The sequence below is a fragment of the Tachypleus tridentatus genome, chromosome 10 (assembly GCF_004210375.1).
Source record: "Tachypleus tridentatus isolate NWPU-2018 chromosome 10, ASM421037v1, whole genome shotgun sequence".
NCBI classification, from domain to species: domain Eukaryota; kingdom Metazoa; phylum Arthropoda; class Merostomata; order Xiphosura; family Limulidae; genus Tachypleus; species Tachypleus tridentatus.
Window position 1 is genome coordinate 99,374,109 of NC_134834.1, and position 20,105 is coordinate 99,394,213.

At 30.3% G+C, this 20,105-nt stretch overlaps 1 protein-coding gene across 6 annotated transcripts; it reads left to right on the forward strand.

The window, feature by feature from the left end:
* LOC143229940 (elongin-C-like) lies at positions 1-19,688 on the forward strand. Of its 6 annotated transcripts, none has more exons than XM_076462818.1 (5): positions 1-125; positions 1,666-1,872; positions 8,322-8,370; positions 11,608-11,686; positions 14,361-19,688. In XM_076462818.1, the coding sequence occupies exons 2-5, from the start codon at positions 1,713-1,715 to the stop codon at positions 14,466-14,468; spliced, it is 396 nt and encodes a 131-aa protein (XP_076318933.1). In that variant the 5' UTR covers positions 1-125; positions 1,666-1,712; the 3' UTR covers positions 14,469-19,688. The 6 variants fall into 6 exon arrangements, with proteins under 6 accessions (XP_076318933.1, XP_076318936.1, XP_076318935.1 ...); XM_076462816.1 differs by having other exon boundaries at positions 93-268; XM_076462819.1 differs by lacking the exon at positions 1-125 and adding an exon at positions 329-352.
* The last annotated feature ends 417 nt before the right edge of the window (positions 19,689-20,105 follow it).

Genomic DNA, 20,105 nt, shown 5'->3' on the forward strand with positions numbered 1-20,105 from the left:
TTTGCGTCACGTGGCAATGAATAGTAAGTGTGATTGGCGTCTTGAGTTGACCGATAATCTATTTAGAGGGCGCACGTAGGTTTTTAATGTGTGGAGTATAGTTTGGAAAAGGTGGAGAAGAGAAGGTATATTTATCGTTAATTTAATTTTTGCACAAAAGTTTATTGTTTCGAAATTAAAAACTATGCTGTTTCGTTTTTGACATACAAAATAGTTTTGTTGCAAGGAATATTATTAACAGATAAACAAAATATTCACACACATCAAGGTAATACCTATGTCGTACTCGTACTGAGTTCGTAGGAATAACGTAGGTTTTATGTAGTGTTGTTATGACTGCAGACTAAGTAAGGTATTTACACTATTTATTAGGCCTAACATGTTTTTCCATTGTTTACGTATGTAATCAAAGTAAATTATTCTTTATAGTAAGTTATTTGTTACGCTAGGATGTTATTCTGTTTTGAATACTTTGTCTCAAAGTAAATATACATATTAATAAATGTATACAATTTAATAATTTTTAAATTTGTAATAATGACTATCATTAATTTTGAGTCGTAATTTGGTTTTGTTTAACTTTAATAGGTAAAATCTAATTATTGCCAAATATAGGTTTACCATTGTTCCATGAAATTCTGTTGTCAGCTTGTTAGTTAAAGTGTTGGTAAAGTAAGGCAGAAGTACCACTAACTTGATAATGAGAATGATATAAATATGATATTTATAAATTATAGTTACTCTGCAAACCAGATCTCTGTAATTTGTGTGAATTGTAAGTTATGCATATTTTATGCTTGTTAACAAGTGTTGGATATAATACAAAGACACAAACTTAAACGTTAGATATTAAATTTATAAATCAATTAACCATAAGATCACTTGTTTTTGATCATTTTAAATATATCATGAAGTCTACATGCATAAAATCTTCATAAACTTTTATTTTTTGTTTCAAGTATTTGTAAAGTGAACCATTAAAACATTCTTGACAAAAAAAATCACTTTTTGGCCATAATAGTGTTAAAAATCACACGAGATTGTAGATGTTTTGTGTACATTTTGTTTAATTAATCCATTGTAGATTTCAGATTAAAGGCATACAGAAATACTTTTTGTATTGTGCTACCTGCAGCAAACAACAATTTTTAATCACTTGTTTTCATTCTTGTCATTCACACTACAGCATGCTTACAAAACTGTGTGCTGTTGTTGACTTGCTGAAAAGATGAGCTTCTAATAATAAATAGTAATGAGGTTTCTAATTAAAGTCAAGGATCAGTCATTATGGTCATATTGTTTTTTATTAATAATACTTTTACTTTGCAATGAAGTAATAGATATTAAAATTGACATCAACTTTAAATGCAGTGAAATAACTGCTTAAACTTAAATATATTTTGAAAGAAATAAACATAAACTTTAAGTAATGGTTGTAAAATAATATTTCACCAACACCAAAAACTGGAGAATTATATGGTATGTTCCCGAGGAATTACCTAGCATGGTTAGATTTGGAAAATGTTTATTAAAATAGTAACTTAATATGAGTAGTTGAAATTCTTTTCAACTAAACAAGATTGCAGTTAAATACAGAATAATTTTACTTACAAATGTCATGAAATTTCTATTTTCTCCTATTACTTAAAAAACCCATGTTTTCAGTTAACCAAATCACACTCGGAGGATTTTTAGAATTGGCCTTCCACGACATGTCAGATGACAGACAAGATGATGATAGAGTCCATGGAGGCTGTGAGGGGCCTGATGCCATGTATGTCAAGTTAATTTCTTCTGATGGACATGAATTTATTATCAAACGGGAGCATGCGTTAACCTCAGGAACCATAAAAGCTATGTTGAGTGGTCCAGGTAATGGTCTCCTCTGTATTTTTATATATCATTCATTAAAGTTAGTATTATTCTAAAAACAAGGAATAACAAAAATAAGGGCAATAAGGAACCATTTGGACCTTACGTGACAAAACTGATGATATAAACACCTTTTTTTCTGTAAACCATCTGCCCCCTTCCTTTAAAGAGCTAACTTAAGTCAGTTACCACATTGCTAAAAACAGAACTGGCTTAATTGGATCCCAGCACATCTCTTAATTTAAAACATTTTTTAAATGTTAAACTTGTCATGTCATCCTGTTATCTTGAAGTTAGCACAATAAAATTAGAGGCTTTTAACCTATTGACCTCCTCAATTATCATGTACAGTTGAATAAAATCACCTTTTAATCTTCTTATCTCAAGATAAGAGATCTTAATTCTCTTATAAGATAATCCTTCCATCTCCTGAATCACCCTGTTAGCTCTCCTCTAAACCCTTTCCAGTAAATCAAAATCCTTTATTAGATGAAGAGATTAAAACTACTTACATTGTTCCAAGTGAGGCCTAACAGTTAATTTGTCCAGAGGGATAATGATGTCTTTCAACTTTTGACTAGTGTACTTATAAATACTCTGAAATTATATTACCTATACTACTAGCAACAGTGATACATCTACAATTGTGCTAATATCCTGTCCTTCAGTCAGACTTATAACATTAAGAACAAAAAAAAAGACCAGTTGGTCCATCTAGGCCACCCCATCTACTAAATTAAATTAAATAATAAAAAAAGTTATTTTCAAATGCTTATCAAGCTTTCCTTTAAATTTACTGCATCTACCATATCTGAAGGCAACTCATTCCATAAGCTGATCATTCTGTCAAAAAAGTTAAACTGGCTTAGCTGAAGATGACTCCTTCTCTGTGAAAATTTATATTTCTGTCTCATATTCTTACCATTAGATATTTAAAAGATGTGTCAGCACTGTTAATTCTCTTAACAACCTTAAAAACACTTCAATCATATCACTCTGACTCTTCTTTTTCAAACAATTTCAAAGAGCTAACCTGTTCTCACATGAGTCTTTCCATCCCAAGTATCATATTAGTAGCCTCTGTTTAAACTCTTTCCAACATTTCAAATTTCTAACAGTAGGGAGTCCAAGAGTGAATGTAATACTCCAAATGTGACCTTTTTAGACTTTATTATTTCTGTACATGCAACCTAAAATCCTGTTTGCTCAGTCCACTGGCAAACTGCATAATACTCTTAAGGTAATTTTCATTGGAATTAGTTATAATGCAAAGTATGACAACCTACATCAGTTAACACTCCTATGAAAAGTGGGGCCTAATAGGCCCCAGAGCAACTTGAAAGGTTATTAATATTAGGCTAATAATTTTGTATTTAAATGAAATTGCCATTTAAATCCATTAATGAATGGATTAACGATTCCCACTGTCCCTATCTACTATCTAGCGAAACCACAGCCAGGGGAACGGGCTTGGAGAAATCAGGACTAGAAACGTCTTTTCGTAGGAGTGTTAACATGCATTTATTATAATCAAAAGCTATTTGCCACTTATTCACCTGATTAAATCCTTTATAAATCAGCAGAACCTAAAACCTTAATATCATCAGCATTTCAAAGTAATTCCTTAACCATTCCTTTGTGTACATCACCAGTGTAAAGCAGAGTAAAAATCCTAATACTTAAACCTGAGATACTCCATTTTAACATTAATGCAGTTTGATTAAAGTTTTTTGTAACAGTCCTCTGCTTTAGTCCATCCAGCCATATTTTTATCCAGTAATCCTCGGACCTGGTGTCTAGGATATTTGGTATGCAATTTGCAACCTGTAGGATTAAATTCCATCACTGAAAAAGATTCCCTATCAAATTGGGCAGTGTTATGTAACAATCAATCTCACTGTTCTTAGTAAACAAAAATAGTGGATTGTGTTGACAAGTTGTTTTCCCTCTAGTCTATCATATGAAAATCAGAGATGGTTATTGCAGATATCCTTCTGATATCTTTGTACAAAATCTAATGAGCCATCTTATCTCCACAGTTACAGGTATCTTTTTCTTGATAAGCCATTTATGTGATATTGTGACAAATGCTTTCTGAAATCCCAGATACAGAAATCCACTCTTTAACCTCATCTACATAAACAGTAGCCTCTTCAAAGAATGTTATAAGATTAGTAAGACAAGACTTTCCCTTAGTGAAACTACACTGACTACCCACAAAATTATAAACTTTTTAAAATTACTTTGTAAATTATCTTTTGTGAGATTTTCCAAATTCTTTCTCATAGTAATATAATACCAATAGACCTATATTTATCTGGACAATCTTTAATCATTTATTTGTAGAAAGGACTAACCATTTTTCAGTCTTCTGGAACATGCTTGCTATTCAAAGACTTTGTGAAAAATAACAGTAAATGGCTTAATTATCCCATATTTTACTTCCTTCAAAATCCCCTCTATAGTTTCTATATTCACTGCTGAACTGTATGTCATTTCTCTTGCCCTGGATCACATAGAAGCTAAGCAGCACTCAAACTACACAATTTATATTGACTTGCTTAGTTCTCCACTGGCCCTGGAATTGCTTCACATGGTTCACACTCTGTTCTCACCGATATTCAAAACCGACTGGCCCATTTCTCTAACATCTACTTCTATCCAGTTTTCTGGATACCAGGCCATGTTGGTATTCACGGAAATGAGCTTGCAGACACGGCAGCTAAATCTATCTGCTCTGGCACTATCACTGCTATGGCTGTTCCATACATGGACTATGGTCCTGTATTCAAGGCTCGACTCCATGCTAGCTGGCAGCCATCTTGGAGTGAGCAACGTGAAAACAAGCTTTTCCAAATAAAACCCTATATTGGACTTTGGCCGTCTTGCTTCTATAAGGATCGGAAGGAGGAAGTTGTTCTAACTAGACTACCCATTGGTCACAGTTTTTAACTCATCGATTTCTTTTGTCTGGAACTGATGCACCAGTGTGTAGTCTGTGTGACACTCAAATCACTGTAAGCCACATTTTACTTTCTTGTCATCATTACGACTCTGAACGATGGCATTATTTTAAACAAGGTTTGTCCATAACGTTAGACAGTGTTATTGGTGATGGTGACACTGTCCACCTTGGAAATGTTTTTAGTTTTTTAAAGGCCATTAATCTTTTTAATGCCATTTAAGTTTTTTAATTTATACTTTATACCTTTTTTAATGTGGTTCCCTTTTAAGAATCAGTCTCTCTAGTTTGATTTGAAATTAGAAAATGGCCATAATATTAAATAACTCAACACCAGGACTAGAAAGGCCAACTTCAGGTGACTAACACTGCTGTTTGAACTACCTGTTAGTCATCCTAGCAAGGTATCATTAAAATCTTGCTACACATCTTTTAAAACTTTTATTTCTTTAGTTTTTGAAAATGGCCATAATGTCACATAACTTGGAACCAGAACTGGAAAGGCTAACTTTAGGTGACTGACAGTGGTTCTTGTACTTATGTTAGACTTCCTGGTGGGTTATGATAATTACCATTATGCTACAGAGAGTCCTTTACAACTTATATTACTGTAGTTTTTCTCCTAATATTGTAGACTGGATGTCAACATTGGTTTGATGCTGTTTATTGTTGTGTTTTTTTAAACTCTGTTTTGTTTTACCTTAATTTCCTTTTATGAATTTTACTACATTTACTTTATTTTTACCTTTTTACCGGATGTTTGGTGCAGATAGCCTAGCTGCTTTGTGCCATAAAACACTAAATCAATCCACCTTACAACTTTCTTTTTCTAAATCCACCATAAGAAACCCAAATCAATTTCATTTGACCTCCTTGCTGTCTTTAATATCTTCAACTTCAACAGGATGTAACACATTTTATAAATAAAGCCACTCCTTTTAGAACCATGTCTCATGTTGAATAACTTGTAACAATAGCATTTCTGTCATTTAAATTGTCTATATTTAACCAAATGTTTTAGTTCTTATGTTCCTACCAGTGCTCTAAAATCATGTTTGTTTCTTATAATTCTACAATAGCAGTAGTTTAGCTGACTAAAAAAACTAATTGTGTACATGTTGCTACACTACACACTTTTTTGCTGGATTTGGTTTGTCTTTACTTTCACCACTGTCTAGTTCCAGTTTAAATCTTCCCTTACAGCTGAGTTAAGATCCTGCTTTACTTAAATATAAACTATAAAGATCCCTTTTTCCATTGAACTGAACCACCAAATCAAACCAGTCAATTTTTCTTTACATATTATCCTTAGCCTAGTATTCAGCCATAATAAGATACTTATTTTATCTACACAGTTAAATATTTGTAATATTTTTTATATAATTAACATACGGCCCTTTAAATTCCTTTACAAACTTCCTGTACCTATCAGTTGACTGCTCTGACTTGCACTTTGCTATCTCATTAATCCCTGTGTACACTAAAGACTATATCACTACCAGCACTGTATCACTAATCACTCCAAAGACTATTCTATCCATGTATTTTATTAAATTAACCACCTGTAACTATCACCTCCAAGTTTTCATTTCCTGATCTCTCTTTTCTTTTTTTTCTTTTCATGTACTGTAGTTACCCACCTGCAAAAAAATAGACTGGAACCTGTTACTCAGATTGTTCTCTCACAGAACAAGTTAGACCAAGAGCTGTTTCTAAATTCTGTGTGTGATTTTACACACACTTTGTTTGTAGTCCTTTGTTCCTAAATCCCAAATGAGTGATTTTACACTTGTTATTATTTATATGTATAATAATTCTTTTGAGATTCTTCTCTAACAGAATAAGTTAGACCAACCTTAGTTTCTAAATCCTCAAAATGTGACTTCATATTTGTGACTTTGTACTTGCTGTCATATGTTTGAATAATCCTGTTCAGTTTCTTCTCTTACAAAACAAGTTAAACCAATCTGCTTCTGAATCCTAAGTGTGTGAATTTACACTTGTCGTGTGTTTGTAGAACATCCTCTCTAACAGAGCAAGTTAGATCACTGGTTGTTTGTAAATCCTGAATGAGTGACTAGTTGTTTGTTTGTAGAACAGTCCTCTCTAAAAGATGAAGTTAGACTGCTCATTGTTTGTAAATCCTAAATATATATTTTTACACTTATTTGTTTTTTGAACAGTTCTCTTTAACAGATCAAGTTAAACCACATTTTTTTTTTATTTCAATAACAATATCCCTCAGATTTTAATGGTGAGAACCATAAGAAATAGTATTGTAAGTAAAAACTTTGAAAAGCTTGATAAAACACATCATTGATTTGTTTATATTGTTTTAGCCACAGATATTCTGTGGCTGTACTCCAAAATTTGTTATATGGTTGAAAACAAAAATTTGTAAATATATTTATACATAGGTTTTGTTTTATGTAGAAGCTTTTTTTTTTTGACTGGTTTTTGTAAGATGTAATACTCTTAAACTAGAAAATAAATTATGTAGTCAATACAGTAAGTTCTGTTTTAAAAACACCTGGTGGGATATAAAGAAATTAAAATTCTTACATGTGTTTGTAAAATTAAAGGATTTTGATGTAGCCTAATTATAATTTTCTGTATTTGGAATATTTTAAATGTTCACAAAAGCAGTTGGGTTATATCATTACTGGTTGTCAATACCAAGCTCTAAGTCACCTTTACTTACCTAAGACAGTACAGTATAGTTTAAGTTATTAATCAATCATAGATGTATGTTACACAATATAGGGGATAAATCCTCTTAAACTTTCATTCATGGAGGGGTTGTCTCTCATACTTGTAGTACAATATTTTTCATTATTGGCTATATTATTTACCATTTCCACTAGAATCCACCTGTCTGATGTCTTTTTAGATAAATCATAGGACATCTTCATCCACAGCATGTGGTAACTAACCATCATCAGTCCTTCTTGGATCAGCACTACATCTATTATCACTTTAAATTAATATTAATTATGGATGTTATTCTCTGTCTAACAAGGCTACTGTTCGGCATTGTATATCAGCTGTAATGAGATTTCAACAGCATATTTAGTAAGAATTATTGAGATCTTGATGTCTTTACAAAAAATGTATTTACTGTAAGGTTTAGCTCCTCTAGTGTCTCAGCAATACATCTGCAGGCACAACATAGATACTTTTAAGAAATAAACCATAAGATGTATTTTAGTACAATCTTTTTGATCTGATCTAACATTGTAACTGTAAGTTAGTTCTACACTAGCATTTTAAGTTTCAATGCAAACTTTGATACATTTCAAAAATATGTATTTGTAGCATTTCGGCTGTTATTATAATGGGTATATGGTATAGCTTGTAATGATGCATGTATTAGATTATTTCCAACTCTTAACTCTCAGTCCTTATTTGATGCAAAAACTGTTTAGAGCTCACTTGTATTGTGTGACATTTGTTATATCTAAAGTAAACTTTTGTTTATCTTTAACAGGACAGTTTGCAGAAAATGAAACAAATGAAGTTAATTTTAGAGAAATTCCGTAAGTACCAACATGAACTTTACACATCTGTGCTCATAATTAACATTTTTATATTGATATCAATATTTCTATGGTAAGCACCAAATAATACTTAAATTATTTTTATGATAACCTACATGTTTAGAAGTGGTTTTATTTTCACTTGTATTTTATTGTAATTGAGGCTGACCATGTATTTGCACATTTCTAGCACTTGTTTTTTTTTTTGTCATTTAGGTTTTTGTATTTCAATTTTTTCAAAGATATTAGTTCACATTACATAATAAAGTTTATACTTTGGATACTAAAATTTGATATATTTTTTTTTTTGCTTGAACAGTTAAATCAGTGGTATGGAATAAACCTAATAAACCTAAATAAAAGTTAACAACTAGCTTGGATGAATTTGTAACAACTCTTGTTGCAGAGTAAGAAAGCCAGTAAAATTTTGAGGTAAGGTAATTTGTCTACTTCTGTGTTATTACTCTGTATTATTTGGTGCATTATTTAATCCTGTCACAATGGGTCAAAGGTCATGTCATCTCATTTGTTTACTTGCTTTCTAAATTTTATTGAAGTACTATTTTATGAATTGATGTCAGTATGTTTGGTATCAAATTGTAGAATATAATTCAGATTTTAGCATTATATATTAGTTAATTTCCTAATTCAAAAGTAAAAATTAAAAGAACATATCTAAATATCCATTTTTGTGTGTCACATGGTGTGTTGAATACAGCACTGGTTGAAATCTGGTATTTGTGATGTTAAAATACTAATATTGACAAGATAGAATATAAAATAAAAGCCTTGTATCTTTGTTGATATGACTTAGGGAATGAATTAAACACAGTCCTTTGAGTACACCTACTGTAGTATATAACATGTGGATAACCAATTGAAAGCTCAGAATGCCCTCTATTTGCTTTCTCAGACATTTTAAATTGCTTGGAAGTTGTTTTATCCTTTTGAACAAAGATTTCAAGCAGGTAGGTTGTGTCTTTAGTCTGCTTGAAAGTACTGTTTTTGTTTTCAGACAAAATTCTGTTTAATTATTAAACTTGGTAAATCATAGTACAATTCTGTAGCATCAGTACAGTTATCTGTGTTTTTTGTTATTATAAATGTATTTATAAAAGGCTTAAAAGAGATTTTTTCTTTTATATCCTCCATGTGTGGAATTTGAAAAGGTTGTCATAACTATAGGACTTAATTGTCTGTTGTACATATCAAGTTACTGTTGTGTTTTAATAAAAAAGTTTTTACGAACTTGTTTGTAAATAATAATAATAATAATCTCTCTATATATCTAACATATAATAATTGAAATGTGACTATTTTACAAAATACTAGTCCATAAAGCACGGCCCAGGCAGGTCCATTTGTAAAGACTAAAGGTCAATTTTACATTTAATGGATAGGGTAACATGAGTGCACGTGCACTGTGTCATTGCAACTTCTGAAAGCACAGCTGAAAGGTCAATATAAGAAGTATATATAAATGTTTAACATTCATATTTAATCTATTTAAACTAAATGTTTATGCGTTTGTGTTATTTGTAGTCCTTGTAAAATAAAAATAAGCATAATTTGTATTTATTCTTAATTTTTAGGTTATGAGGTCAATCAAATTGATAGTTAGGGTAAAGAAAATAACAGACAAAATATGAAATTTCACTGGAAACAAATGTCTGAAATATATTTAGGAGGTTTTAGAGATTACAGAAACAAAATTTGAAATTTTTGGGATGAAGAATAGCTTTTAAACGTAACCAGGAAATCACACTGGGACTAGTAACGAAACAGACTTAATATTTTCACACAGATCTTTTGTAAAAAATCTGATTTTTGAATACAAAAGGCTTGTAATCTTTACTAAAAGTCTACCAGATTTTGTGAAGGTACACAATGCATCAAAAGTTACAGTATAAATACTTAACTCATGCAAAAGAATTAATTAAATAAAAACTATTAAGTGCATTACTATCAACAGTGTAAAAAATTGGGTTAACTCTTTGACAGTTGATAGTAAGAAAAAAGAATGGTTAAATATTTCTTATATGCTATTTATGTATAATCATAAGTATAACTGAAATTTAAAAATAGGTATCCTTTTACATTAGTTAAGATTAGATTAGGTGTAATAAATAATAATGTAATAAAAATGTTTAGTGAGGCAAGCGTGTACACACGCAGCACGCGCACGCACACACACACACAAAAGCAGCTCATGGTAGCTCGTGAGTAATATAATTTGTTAGCATAACATTCCCAGAGTGATTTACAATGCATGGTGGTGTGTATAGTAGTTAAACATGGTTCAAAGAGCAATAAAACAAATGTATTTATACTATTACAATTTGAAGTCATTCTAGAAAGAAAAGAAGTAATTTAGATTTATCTCACTTTTTTTCTAGTGGTTACAAGGTTGGTCAAATTGATCAATTCAGGTTTGAGATAGGATAGAGAAAATACAGATAAATTATAAAGTTTTTCTGGAAAAACAAAACGTTTGAAATGCATTTAGGAGGTTTTAAGAATTACACAAAGGAAACTTGACAGAAGTATTTTTAATTCAAATGTGAAAATTACTTTATGCACAGACTGTTCAAAACCCATCCTCAATGTATATTCATGTATAAATATTTTAGTTTATTAAAAACATTTCACCAAAATATCTGATTTTTTGTATGTGAAATACTTATAATATTAACCCTCTTGCAACAAGCTTAGTATAATATATGTTCATTTACAAATTTTCACTGTAACTGTTGATACTGCATGTGTATCTTCATAAAATATGGTAGACTTTTAGTAAAGATTACAAGTATTTTGTGTAAAGAAAAATAAGATTTTTACTGAAGATTTGTTTATAAAAATAGTCTATTACTAGTCTGAATGTAAAGCAATTTCATGTTATGATTTTTTAAAAAATCTGTTGTTCGTCTCCAAAATCTCTAATATTATTTGCATTATCTCTAAAAACTAACTACATTTCAGACGTATGTTTTGAGTAAAACTTTGTTTTATGCTCTTTTCTATACTGTATATATGTGGAGTCTATCACTTAACCAACCTCATAACCATTATAAAAAAACTAAGAAATAAATATAAATCTTGCTTTTTCCGTGCTAGAATGATTACATATTATAACACAAAAATACAAATGTTTAGTCTAAGTAGCTTAAGTCTCATGCTACATCTGAACATACACATTTATTATTTTAATAATAATAATAATATTTTGACCTTCCACAGGAATATAATATTTGGTAACTTAGCCAGATGTATATCAGAACAGAAATCTTGCCACCAACATTTTGGTCACTGGAAAATGGTTAATATTCCTTATTGATTACAATTTATTTTACTTATATCATGATAGTTTTTTTTGTATATTCTCACAGTGGTTGATTTAATCATACATTATTACTTCTTTGTGTAAGTTTTCATATCACTCTCAACAGGCAAAGCTTAATTTCTGTGCATAAATTAAACTTGGTAACTTTTATTAAAAACTGATCATGATTTTATAAGAATACAAAGCATATGATTTTTTTCATAAAAAGTATTTGTTTACAATTTTTTAAATGTAATATACTGCAAGAACTAGCAATATGAAAATAGTTTTACTAATGAGTTAGAAACTAATAATCACAAATATGTAATTCATTTTGTGACAGGCACACAACAATTTGATTCTTAGGTTTAACAAGCCATGTGTAGTCATGTAAAATTGATCATCGGAAATAAAGATCAAATGTGATCAGGTGAAGTTTATTAAACTGAATATTAACTGGAACACATGGACACAGGACTGATGTTGATTGGAATAGAATTTCCCAAATAATAGGATTAATGTACTAAACATCATGTCAGATTACCATATGCATCATAAAGTTACCTGAGGAATAACACTTATTTTTGTCTAATCCTTTGTTAACTGAACAGTAATAAGGACCTGTATAAAATGCCAAGCGGTGTGGAATTATACTTCACTTTCTACAGCATGGGATTATAAGGTGGCATTGAAACGTGTGTAAATCACTGTTTAGTGAATGTTGAAATCACACTGCATGTTTTAAACATTACAATACATAAATATAGTCGTAGAGAACAGAAATAGTAAGTATTGTCTCTCTAAATGGTGTGAGAATATAACTGTGGTAAAATGAACAGATACACTTCTAGAAGAGTGTAATTACCTTAGACTAACACTTAAGTGAACAACATCTCCAATATATTTTACCTTCAGTTTTTAAGGTACTAGTACATGTTATTTACTGAGAATTATTATGTTTATCTGTTTAAAAGTATATAAATTCACCTTGGAGTTTTATCACTAAACATTAGGCCACTTTTCCAGCTTTTGTAAATCATTGTAAACTACAGTGGTATCTAATTGTACTATCCTCCTGTATTATCTTCATTAATTTTTGTTATGTACTTAGGCATTTAGTAAACTAATATATTTATATCACTAATGATTTTAAAATTATAGTGTAACCTGTGTTTTGCTCTAAAACTATTTTATCTTGTAACACAGAAAGTAAGCCTTAATAAAAAGATTAAAATCAGCATGTTATACATTACAAATGGATTTATGGATTGGGTATGAATTAATGATTAGTATAACAGACTTTTAATCCAGAAGTCCAAGGTTTACATCACTCTGTGCTCCATACTTGGCTGTGATTGTGTTGAAAGAAGGATAGTCAAATTTTCAAACTGAACTACTCAGAGTAGCCCAATAGCTGATAGTAAATGATTTTGACTAGCTGTCTTCCTTCTAGTCTATCAGTCCAAAACTAAGGATAGTTTGTGCAGATAATCTGGGTGTAACTTTGTGTTAATATCTGATAACAAACTGATTTTCATTTTAGTTTTTTAATAAAACTGTTTCTTGTAGTTTCATCAGTATAAGATGTGGGTGAAAAACGTCTCAAAACATCTTTATCCCTTCCATCATAAGATGAAATTTACTAACAAGAGTGTGAAATGTTTCTACGAGTGGTAGTGAGGTTTCAGTGTGCATGCTTAGCAGAATCAAGTGTCATTGATGTTTGACTGAGATAGTTTTATATAAATTACTCATCACTGTCTATAAATTAAGAAGGAAACTATTTAATGCTCATAAAAACAGTGAAATGAGAGGAACTTGCAGTTCAAATCCCAATACTAAACATGCTTACCCTTTCTGCCATGGGGACATCATAATGTGACAGTCAGTCCCACAGTAGGTAGTATTGGTTAGCTACTTTACCTCTAGTCTGTCACTTCTAATTTAGGGATAACTATTGCAGATAGCTCTTAAGTAATTTTATGCAAAATTTAAAAAACCAAGGTAACTTGTATCATAGAATGTAGTTTTAATGTCCCTAAAAACCACTTGTACTTTAATTACATTATACTGTGAGAAGCCACGTTAAATGATGGAAACAACACTGTTTGTAACATTTGTTATTATCTCATCAATTTAGTTAAGTAATGCTTTACGTTAATGAAAACTTGTAGTTTTGGTGATCAGGTGATACATTTTCTCTTTATGCTTTACGTTAATGAAAACTTAGTTTTGGCAATCAGGTGATACATTTTCTTTTTATGCTTTACGTTAATGAAAACTTATAGTTTTGGCGATCAGGTGATACATTTTCTCTTTATGCTTTACGTTAATGAAAACTTATAGTTTTGGCGATCAGGTGATACATTTTCTCTTTATGCTTTACGTTAATGAAAACTTATTGTTTTGGCGATCAGGTGATACATTTTCTCTTTATGCTTTATGTTAATGAAAACTTATAGTTTTGGTGATCAGGTGATACATTTTCTCTTTATGCTTTACGTTAATGAAAACTTATAGTTTTGGCGATCAGGTGATACATTTTCTCTTTATGCTTTACGTTAATGAAAACTTGTAGTTTTGGCGATCAGGTGATACATTTTCTCTTTATGCTTTACGTTAATGAAAACTTGTAGTTTTGGTGATCAGGTGATACATTTTCTCTTTCTAGATCACACGTACTTCAGAAGGTCTGCCAGTACTTTACTTACAAAGTTCGATATACCAACAGTTCCACGGAGATCCCCGAGTTTCCCATCGCTCCAGAAATTGCCCTTGAACTTCTGATGGCAGCAAACTTTTTAGATTGCTGAACTTACTTTTTTACCTAAAAATTTAACTTGGTTTGGTTATTTTGTTTGTTTGTTTGTTACTCAAAATTTCCGTGTTGGTTATTGCAGTGTTTTCTTATTGCTGAAAGTGCGTGAATGAACAGCTAAAGTAACCTGTTAAACAAACAGAAAGAACTATTGTATGTGGAAAGAAATTAAGTACCTGTATTGTACACAGCAGCCAAAAGCCTCAGTCAATGCTGTGTTCAGTATGTAAGTGTACTAAATTGAACAAACATAACTAGACTTTGTGGCCTCATGTGCAAACATTTTAAAATGTTATTTTTCAAGTATAATTTTAAACTTTCAAACCATACCAAAAGAATCTTTTTTGTTTGTTTTTTAGAGATTTGATCCACTGAATAACTTACAGTAAAATTATTTTAATACAAAGTATTGCTATTTGTTTACTTCTGTTTTGCTCTTCTTTTTTTAACTTCCATGCAGTTTTTAATACAAAAATCAAAACTATAAATAGCTTTTTTCAAATAATGTTATTTTTATTTATAAAAAATACTGAAGACTGGGCATTGCTGTTGGAATCATGCAAGCTTGTCACAATCTGATTGGCTAAAATGGATTTACTCTTAGCCTGTGATAGGCAGATCTGCTGTGCCTTCAGTTCATATGGTTCTTGAAATGCCTGGTCATATGGAGCTCCAAGAAACAGCACTGATGTCATTGTTTCTGTAGAATTATTCTGCTATGTAATACTATTTTTGCAGAACTTTCACTTTGTACTAATTTTTTACTGCATTAACTAGCATGGCTGAAAAATATTTTTTAAATGTCTGTGAGATTTATCATTTGGTATTAAAACTTGTGTTTGACATAATATATCATTTTACAGTGAGGTTCAGGTAGCAAGATATGGTGTGAACCTTGGGAAAAAACATAAATAGGGAAATATTTCACTTAATATTAAATTTGTAATAACATTAATTCTGTTTTTGAAACCTTGCAATTCCAGTGTTATTCTTTTTAGAAAACTTTATTGTGTGTAAAAGTTTCATTCCCAGTAAAGTTTGTGAATAAGTGAATGTTGTTGGGGTTAAATATTGTGTCCTAATAAGTAGTTGAATGTTTTAATTAGTGGTTTGAAGTTAGTCTGTAATAACTTAATTTAAGAGTGCAACCCTTGTACCCAACGAAAAAATACCAAAATAATTTGTATATGTTTTTTTTTGGCATAGCTTAAATTTCTGTTTTAGGCTGAAATTATGCAAAGAGGTCTGTAAAAGCCTGAAACAAGAAATGTAATTTTGTTTATATAGGGTCTTTGTCAAAAATGTTTATATGTTGGAATAACTAGAAATCTAAAGAAAAAATAGAACATTTTACATATCTTACTGTCAATGTAGTGAACACAAAATGTTCATTACTTATACTTTCAGTTTGTGATCATTGAAATCAAATTTTGTTTCCATCTTTTAGTTAATGTTTCACATTTTATACAATTTCAAGAGATTATCTTTCCTTCCTTAGGTACGTTTTTCATAGATAATTAAACTACTATTTCTCTACTTGTCTTGTTACACCATAGCCAATGGGTGAAGAATAAGCAGAACATTAGAGCTAATGTCTCCTGATTGGTGTGAGACAGATGTAATAAAACAGTAAACACCTTGAGGTGATTTCCTTGATGCTATAGATAAATGTCTGGGAATAGTAGGCATGCATGAACAGGAACACAATGTAAGTGTGTGTTGAAAAAAATAATACAGTATCATGTACATTGGGATGAAAATGTGAATGTACTATGAAGTAAAAACTGGGAACTTTGAAAATAGTGAGACAATAGCATTCAATAAATGTGTTGTGAAGTACAACTAATAATAAAGATTATAAGTTGTTCAGTGTCCATAAGTTATTCCTTTGTTTATTTAGATGTAGAATGGCAAAGTAGAAACAATATAATGTAGGGTAATTTCTATTTCTTGCTATTAGTTTGTAGATACTGTTTGTTTTTTATCTTATGAAAGTAGAATGTGTAAAAAAGCTTTAGCTCTAACGTACATTACATTTAGGTGTGTCAGTTGTACACTGTAGTCATTAAGTGCTCATATGTAATATGTCTTTATAATGAAAATAACATACGTGAGCTTTCACTGTTTTATCAAGCACCAGCTCAATGCCTAAACGGGTTCATGACATCTTCACATTACAACCATGCAACTTGCATATTGAAATCAATATTTGTAATTGTTTTGTTAAGGAGTAGTGGAAAATGCAGAACAAATGTTTTCAGGTAATGCCTAGTTTAAGACAAATGCTTTAATAATTCTCCTCCATACCTTAACCATTAATAGTTTTCAATATTTTGGTGTGAAACATGTACTACTTAAGATGTTGTATGAAATTATTCACAGAGATTTGAGACAGATAAAAAGTCAGTGCTTTTTGCTTAAATGAATGTGTTTGTATACTTCTAATGAACAGAACATTGTGTAAACCTTTTAAGCTTTAGATTGGAATATGAGTGTTATCCCCCTCAATTTTATTACAAGTAGCCTTAAAACACGATGGGCAGTGGTTAACTTGGATTGAAATATCAAGCCTCATGTCTCACTATGGGTTGAATAGTATATAAAAATATAGTGAGATACTCTTTTTATTTCAGATCTGATTTTTCTATCTTTACTAGTAATCCAGTTATGTTTAATTTTCTTTATCCTTTTCTTTCTTTGTTATCAGCAACTATTAGGACTATTTTATATTAAAGCATCTTTTAACTATTCATTCCTAATTGTTTATGATAACAGGTTGAATAGTATATAAAAGTATTTATACTCAGATACTCTTTTTACCTCATATGTCATTAAACCTCTACATTGGAAGATATTAAAAAAATATATATTGCATAGAGAATAGATTTAATGTTACTACTGAAATGTAAGGTCTTTAATTTGTCTAAAACTGTAACAGACATACTCATAGTATGTGTATGTCAAACTGCCGTGATAGATGTAACAGTATCTATAAAGGATATATATTATTTAATAGTATTGTATAATATACCTTTGGGAAACTTTAGAAGTAAGTGTTACCAAACTCTTACTACATGTCATTTTTGTGACAAGACTATCTAGTCTTATTAAAATTCCTCTATAATATGACTTTTATGTCCTTCTGAAACACTTTAAGACTTCAAAGATCTGCTAAATAATTTCTGTAACCTTAGTGAAATGTTTTGCTAAAAAGTTGAACATTTTGTAAAAATCTTAAATAATCTTTGTCATGACTCAAGATACTCACTTAATGGTTTTGAAATTTTCTATTGTGGTTATTAAGAACCTTAATGCTAAATTATGCTTAGCAGAATTTTATGGAATGATCAAACAGGGTTTACATAAGTTTGTGTTTGACATAATATACAGACAATAACAGAATCTTTGGTCCTTCAAAGCTGTCTTTGCACACCCACACTTCTGACAAGTAAATATTTAAGACCCCACTTTCCTGTTTTCTAGGAAATCATTGAATCTCTTGTTAAACTCCCATCAAGTAGCGGCTGATGGAAACTCCCTCTGTAATTAAGTCAGTCATGATTTTGAAAACAATAAACTATTTTAACTGAAAGCTAGCCTAATTTTTTTTTTTTTATGTTCATAATACAGTGTAGAAAAGTTAGAGGACTTCATACTATCAAACACCAAGGATAGGTTTGTAAACTTTGGTAAGATCAACTCCTTATACCTTTATTCTGTCAAGAGAAAATAAGTTAATAGATCTTAACTTATCCCTTAAGGACAACCCTTGAACCATTCTGACAATCCTTCTTAAATCTTTTCAGTAAGTCAGTATCCTTTCCTTGATAAGGAGATCATAAACATATCTTGTATCCTTTCTACTTGTAATCATTGTGTCTTATAAGTACATACTAATTGTCTAATTAAGTTTACTGCTACTAACAGAGAAACTGCTTTGATGGCTTGAGAGATGTTTCCACCAAACTGAAGTGAAGATCCTTTACTTCATTTGCACTGTTGAGTGTTTTTCATTAACCATGTAATCAAGTTATGAAAATCTAAATGCACTTACTATAATCAAAAATAATTTATTAAAAATTCTTTGAACTTACCTCTTTATACAAGTCATTCTGTAATATTCTAACATTCTCTATTGCTAGAAATGCCCAAATGTTTATTTTTGTCTTCAAATTTCAATAGCTTAATAGTAACGTTTCCACTGATTTAAATAAGGTAAAAATACAAAGTCCAACCACTGCTCCCCACTTTCCTTTGTCTTTATCAGTTATGTTTAATTATCTTTATCCTTTTAGTTATCAGCAACTATTAGGACTATTTTATATTAAAGCACTTTTAATTATTCATTCTGAATTGTTTGATAATTTTTGTCTCTTGGCCTCAAAATCAACTTTTTGAAAATTAAGATGCTGAAATTTCTTTTATGTTTCAACATGTGGTAGATATTCCCCCATGTCACCTTTTATGTTTCAACATGTGGTAGATATTCCCCCATGTCACCTTTTATGCTTCAACATGTGGTAGATATTCCTCCATGTCACCTTTTCCAACAAACTGAGACTGTGAAAGGGTTGAATAAGCTTATTAAGTAACTATTTTTGATGTTTCTAAAATTCGTGAAAAACAATTGGTGTGGCTTGTCAGATCTGCTACATAACATTATGGTATAACTGATTTCACCTGTTGACTAACTAGGCACAACTTTCATAACCTGTGAAAAACAGAATTTGACTTTGGTAATATTTCCAAGTTAAATTACTAAACTTGCAAAATAACCAGCAAGAGCTCTCTAACTATCATTTTAATAATTAAGACTGAGTTGCAAAGTTTTCATCTTGTGAGATAGAAACCCAATTTGTTTAATGCACTAAAAGGCATGTAATAAGTCAAAATTGACTTTTAAACACTTGGTTATGGAGAGGGGAATTGTCAAGTCCACTAAACATTTTAAGCAGTAAAATATACTTGCCAAGTGTAACGTGTCAAACAGTTAGAGAAGGTTATTAAAAACTTAAAATAGTTTCAAACTGTTGATGGAGTAATGGAAGATTGTGACATGGTAGTTGGTAGTATTGTGAATACCTTGGGTCACTCAGCAAAATTCTTTTATGAATATTTTAGTACACTCATTTGTTGTAAAGTTTAGAAAAATTTGTTACATAATAAATATCAGATTTAAAACTATATTGTGTTTATTTTCAGTCAAGAAAACAACATCAAATTACCAAGTTATTTATTTACATGATTTATAGAGTTTTGTTAAAGAATTGGCAATGTACAACTTTGTGTTTGTTTAATATATTAAAATATCATTGTAATTAAATCACTAATAGACGTGCAAACTTAAATGACAATCTTGTAACAGAAATGAAGTTTCACTTATCTCATACGTGTTATTGTATATTTGATAGAAAATGCTTATAATGTGGTTATAATGTACTTACTATATTTTTAGAAGTTTATTATGGACATTTACTATGTGAATAAAATACATATGTTTTTTATATTTATATATTTTAAACGTTATTAAAATTATGAGGGTACAATGGGAAAAGTACTGTGTTGTTGAAATTAACAGTTCAGTTTTACTACTTTAGT